Source organism: Triticum urartu, unplaced genomic scaffold, assembly GCF_003073215.2.
Source record: "Triticum urartu cultivar G1812 unplaced genomic scaffold, Tu2.1 TuUngrouped_contig_5058, whole genome shotgun sequence".
In the NCBI taxonomy this organism is placed as follows: Eukaryota; Viridiplantae; Streptophyta; class Magnoliopsida; order Poales; family Poaceae; genus Triticum; species Triticum urartu.
Genome location: NW_024115699.1, coordinates 6,740 through 12,656, shown reverse-complemented (window position 1 = coordinate 12,656; position 5,917 = coordinate 6,740). Strand labels below are relative to the sequence as shown.

General features: G+C 40.6%; 1 protein-coding gene across 6 annotated transcripts; it reads left to right on the top strand.

Moving 5' to 3' along the window:
• Positions 1-11: 11 nt before the first annotated feature.
• On the top strand, positions 12-5,534 carry LOC125528715 (pyruvate kinase 1, cytosolic-like). Of its 6 annotated transcripts, none has more exons than XR_007292458.1 (12): positions 12-87; positions 1,597-1,672; positions 1,836-1,913; positions 1,992-2,080; positions 2,569-2,698; positions 2,820-2,908; positions 3,170-3,262; positions 3,401-3,418; positions 3,555-3,638; positions 4,479-4,538; positions 5,109-5,214; positions 5,388-5,534. XR_007292458.1 is itself a non-coding variant. In XM_048693148.1 (11 exons), the coding sequence occupies exons 4-10, from the start codon at positions 2,635-2,637 to the stop codon at positions 5,121-5,123; spliced, it is 423 nt and encodes a 140-aa protein (XP_048549105.1). In that variant the 5' UTR covers positions 1,052-1,672; positions 1,836-1,913; positions 1,992-2,080; positions 2,569-2,634; the 3' UTR covers positions 5,124-5,148; positions 5,388-5,534. The 6 variants fall into 6 exon arrangements, 2 of the variants coding, with proteins under 2 accessions (XP_048549105.1, XP_048549103.1); XR_007292457.1 differs by lacking the exon at positions 12-87 and adding an exon at positions 1,052-1,454; XR_007292460.1 differs by lacking the exon at positions 1,836-1,913 and having other exon boundaries at positions 14-87.
• Positions 5,535-5,917: the final 383 nt, after the last annotated feature.

The window sequence follows — 5,917 nt, the reverse complement described above, 5'->3', positions numbered from 1 at the left end:
CCCTCTGCCTCGCCTCGTGCCCCCCCTCCCCTCGCGTCTGGTGAGGCGACTCGTCCTCGGTTCTTGCCTCTCCTCGTCTCGCGTCCGGTGAGGCAGTTCGTCCTCGGTTCCTACCTCTCCTCCTCTCGCACTTGGTTCTGCGTTGCTCATCCTCGCTCGATTCGTCCGTCGTTTAGAGTAGAATAGAAGAATCACTTCTGATTTGTTCGATTCTGCTCGTCCTTGGTTCCTCTGTTCTGAAGCGCGTTTGACTGATTCAATTGATTTCGCTCATCCTCGATTCGACCGTTTAGATAGAAATGCGCGTCTGGTTTGATTTCCTCTCCCTCGCCGTCATCGTCAGTTCAGAGTCGCGTGTGCTTTGATTCTTGCTCATCCTTGCCGTTGCCCCGCGTGTTCTTGGGGCCGTCTCGTCGGGGCTCTCCATCCCTGCGACTCTGGGAGGAAGCGAGCGGTCCGTCGGTTTGGGTCACCGTCTTGTTTGCGAGCTAACAAGTCCCTGCGTTTCGTGTTCGCGGTCAAGGGATGGTTCCTATGTTTCTTGTTTGAGAAACTTGTGCGTGCGCTTCTGTTATCTGACGATCCTGCGTTTCGTGTTCGCGTCGGGGCGACGGTTGCAGGAACGATCGGTTCTGGTTTCGAAATTGGAGCATTGTCAAATCCGTTCCTCTGTTCCATCACCTGCGTTGTTCAGTAGTTATTTTCAGGTCTCAAACTCATGCGCCCTTGTGATACCCTGGTTGCCCTCTGTTGATTCTTGTTCTACCGGCAGGCGTGTGTGCTCCCATCCTAGATGCAACAAATCTTGTTCTTGTCTGTTACGGTTGTTCTGATGGTGTTCTTGCTATCATGCTTTGCTTATCTTCCCATATGGCATGATTGATTGATTGTTGTTTGCTGTTTGATTGATTGCCTTGAGATGGACTGTTGTTTGATTGATTGCCTTGAGATGGATTGTTGTTTGATTGATTGCTTTGAGATGGATTGTTGTTTGTTGTTTGATTGATTGCCTTGAGATGGATTGTTGTTTGATTGATTGCTTTGAGATGGATTGTTGTTTGATTGATTGCTTTGAGATGGATTGTTGTTTGTTGTTTGATTGATTGCCTTGAGATGGATTGTTGTTTGATTGATTGCTTTGAGATGGATTGTTGTTTGTTGTTTGATTGATTGCCTTGAGAAGGTAAAAACCATGTAGGCCGATTGATTGTTGTTTGTTGCATTGAGATGGTACATGTTTATATGTCACGATTGATTGCTGTTTGTTTATGGTTATTATGATTCATTGCTGTTTGTTGCTTGGTATCTAACTTTGGTATTCTTAGTACCTGATCATAGGTAACAGACCTAGCGCTATTCTTTTTTCTGAACTTTTTTGTGATTATTATGCCTTCACATTGCACTGCTCCTAGATCCATATCGACATGCCCACCCTGTCTGATGAGGATAAAGATGTAAGGAACTCCTCCCAAGAATCTCTCTTGCTCCTTGTATTAACTTGGCGACTAGATTTACATGTTAAATTATTATTTTCGTGAAACTGGAGCTCCTTGCTGTAACCCATCATATGACTTTATGAGCGTGCATCACTTTCAGGTTATGAAAAAATGGGGAAAACAAGGTTGACTTCCTCTCTCTTTCTTATACAAGGCATGAAGAAGATGTGCGGCAAGTAAGTAACACATTATGTCGATATTTAGGTGTACTACTTCACAGTTCCATCTTTCCCAACAGAATGAATTTTTTATATTGATATTTTGTTGAAATAGTATCACATGTTTGTTTGCATTTCATACTTTGGAAAAATGTTCCTAATGTTGATAGTATTTTTCCAGCAATAGGCACGGGAGTTCCTCTCAAAGTTAGGTGATCTAAGCCAAACTCTGATTTTTGCCAAAATTGAGAATGTAGAGGTAATTTCAAGATATTCTTTCAACATTCCTGAGCAACTTTGATTTGTTTACCGCCTATTGTCTACTTATTCCTTGCAGGGCTTGAACCATTTTGATGAGATCCTGGAAGAAGCAGAGGTATAATTCTGTAAAGAGGAAACCTTGGAATTGATCTTCCACCTAAAAAGGTTGGTTATCTCAACCTTCCCAATGCATTATCTCTTAACGTGTCGTCCTAGGCGGTGAAAAAATTAGAGAGAATCACCCCAATTCTTAGGGGTCGTATCTAAATGATATTGCATTTAATTAGTTTATGGATCCTTTTTACATCTCAGTGGCCTAGTTGTGGAGAAAATTAAAGAATAGGAAAACAGGGAGTGCAGGAAAACGAGCTAAGAGCCATATCTATATGAACATATAGCTCCACTCTCATTCTTTCTTAATTATTACAGTGCCACATCAGCATTTTGACTATGATAACGTGCTAAGAGCCAAGCATTGTGAGTGCCCTTGGCAGTTGTGAAGGCATTTTGCTGGATTAACATGTATTTTCCCCATTTGCATGAAGCTTGGTGGTGATTTTATGTGCTTTAGTTAGATTTGCTCTTTTTAAAACAAAAATCAAGGGTCTCTATTGAGTACTGCTTTATTCGTTCTTTCGGTGTTCTTATTTCAGAAGTCTGCTCTGCACAAGTGCAACAAGGCTGGAAAGCCTGTTGTTGTTACTCGTGTTGTGGACAGTATGACGGACAACCTAAGGCCTTCTCGTGTGGAGGCAACTGATGTGGCACATGCAGTGTTGGACGGTTAGTTTTTGCCTCTTGCAGATATCTTATACTTTGGTGATCCTGTACAACTGCTCATTACTGCACCCAAACAAACTATAATTACACAAGTTGTAACATGAATCACAATTGTTTTGTTCAGGTAGTGATGCCATTCTCCTTAGTGCTGAGACTCTCCGTGGGTTGTATCCAGTTGAGACTATGTCAACAGTAGGCAGAATTTGTGCTGAGGTGAACTTTCTTTTGGAGGTCTACGTTCTCTTGATAAACACGGGCGTTTGGGAGGGCATTTGTTGATAGGTTCCCTTTTGTAGTTTATATCAGACTTTAATACTAAAATGTTACAAATAAATACTATTCTTCCAAACAGCCCCTAAATGTGTTCTCAACAAGTATATCTTTGGTGCTCTAATGGAATCTAATGGAAATTCGCTCCTTCCTGCCTTTTCTCTCTTCATATTTGGTGATATATTTTCATGAATTGTTTCACAGGCTGAGGTCTTCAACCAGGATTTGTACTTCAAGCGAACCATGAAATACGTGGGAGAACCCATGACCCACTTGGAGTCTATTGCTTCCTCTGCAGTGCGTATTTTGGAACCTTGGATTTTCCAACCTTTTGTTAGTGTTTACAGGGGAACAATTTCTGTCTTCCGTTGATTAAATATCAGTCTATGACACTTGGGTTTATAAGTCTGAAATAGTTCACTGCATATTTGCTAGGTGCGGGCTGCTATCAAAGTTAAGGCTTCGGTCATCATTTGCTTCACCTCATTTGGACAGGAGAAAAAGAGTATTTCTTCTTATAGGCGCTTCACCTCATCTTGTAGTTTAATGGAAATTGATTCATATATTATGCCATATCGAGTATCTGCAGGCTAATTGTCAAGTACAGGTCCACCATGCCGTTCCTCGTCTAAAAACAAATCAATTGAAGTGGAGCTTCACAAGCGCATTTGAAGTATGTGAACAACCTGTTTCCTTGTAACCTTTTTAGTACCTCCTTCTGTGTGTGCTATATCTAGGTAATAATGATTCAGAACTAGCATGCTGATCTTCAAACTTTGAAAGATAAGTTCAGGCTATAGTTTTTGTTAATGACAAATCTAACACTGAACCTTGCACAATTGTGCAACTCAATACAGGGGAACAATATATAATTATTTGCCATGTAATGCTAAAAATTCATTTAGCATTTAACCTTCATGGTTTTGCCTTGATACAACATCCTTCTTTTTTCTCAGCAAAAGATTGATGATATGTATTTCTCCTTTATTTTTACTTGGTGCATAATTCCTACTGCTACCTCCATTTCAGTTTATAAGGGACGCCTATATTTCTAGATCATCAGTTTGACCAACGAAATATGTATTAAATGCTGAAGTATACCATTGAAATTAGTATTTGATATAGGTTTGTCATGGTGTACCTTTTGTAGCATACCTCATATTTCATTGGCCAAATCGTTGATCTGAAAATACGCATGTGCCTAACAAACCAAAAGATTGGGAGTATGTTGTTCAACTGGACTCGCTAATGTATTACAGAATTTACCCTGATGAGAAACAGTGTGGTGTTCAACAAGATTCACTAATTAACATGTATTAACACGTGTCTAATACATCACTATCTAGACAAATTTAAGACAAGTAATTTGGGACAAGTAATTTGGGACGGAATGAGTACTATAGAATTTTGCTCGATAAGAAACAGCACTGCTTATGTTGGACCGAGACTTGTCTCTGGTGTTTGGCAGTGTGCCACTGTTATAACTCATATTTGTTGCATTGTCTTCCTGCAGGCAAGACAATCACTCATAGTTAGAGGCCTCTTTCCCATGCTTGCTGATCCACGTCACCCGGTGAGTTAACCTGGCTTTCATCGGTTGGCTACATTAACCATTCTTTGGTGGTTCTTTTCAATTTTAGAATACATGGCCTAGTATGTATAATATGAAAAATAGGAACTACCTATAAATATCAACATCTTTGTTCTGAACATAAAGGGAATAATGGCAGTTGGCGTTAGTGCATATTCCCAATATGTGAAAAGTGGATGCTTTACATACACCAGGCCAGTGAATTAATTTTGCTTTTAGGGTTTTTGCTTGCATCATCTTCTACTTACAAATGGAATAAACACTAGACTGGTTTCATAAGCTCGAATTGTTGGCAAGTCATCATAAGCTCGGTTAATCAGTACATTGTTTCGAACTTGACTGGTGGTAGGCTGGTTTGTTTATTCTGTATAATATAAACGCAATACCTGAGCTTATAAGTTGGTGTGCACCAGTGAGGCTGATGTTTGGAGGTGTCTCATCTTGCATCCACCTTGAATTATTTGGTAGCTAGAATTCCTTGATTTGGACCCAACAAGTAAGAAGGTTGGTTTGCCTGGTGATTTGTACTGACATTGTTTCTCTGCCCTGCAGGCTGGAATCTTCTAGCACTACAAATGAATCAGTGTTGAAGGTTGCTCTTACCTTAGCCAAAATTTCTATAAGAATGTTGCTCATGTTACATGCCTTCCTTTCTCTAGTAAGTAGAACAAGAACACATTTAACATTTCTTTTATGTCCATATGTGTACGCTCATGATATTTGAATTACAAACCAAATTCTAAATAAATAAGCATGCGTCTATGTGCCTACAAACTTGTGGGATGAAGATAAACACTTAATCAGCCTCTAAAACTAGCTTCCTATTTTCAGGAATGAAGATCAGAATCACCCTCACCACTCGAGAGATCGGTTTACTCATTCAAGTTATGGAATTCTTTATAGCTTTTTGAGTTTAATTCGGTCTTTGCATGTATTAGCTTTCTATCTGTGCCCCTATCTACGTATGTTTCTTGTGTGCAAGCGCTCCTTTATGTGTGTGTGACTCTGTGGCTTGACTGTGTGTGTGTGTGGCTTGACTCTGTGTGTGTGTGTGTGTGGCTTGACTGTGTGTGACTGTGTGTTGTAGCTTGACTGTGTGTGTGCTTGACTCTTTGTTTGTGTGACTCTGTGTGTGCTTGACTCTCTATGTGTGTGCTTGACTCTACACGTCTGTTTCTTGTGTGCAAGCGCTCCTTTATGTGTGTGTGACTCTGTGGCTTGACTCTGTGTGTGTGGCTTGACTCTGTGTGTGTGTGTGTGTGTGGCTTGACCGTGTGTGACTGTGTGTGGCTTGACTGTGTGTGTGCTTGACTCTTTGTTTGTGTGACTCTGTGTGTGCTTGACTCTATGTGTATGAATGT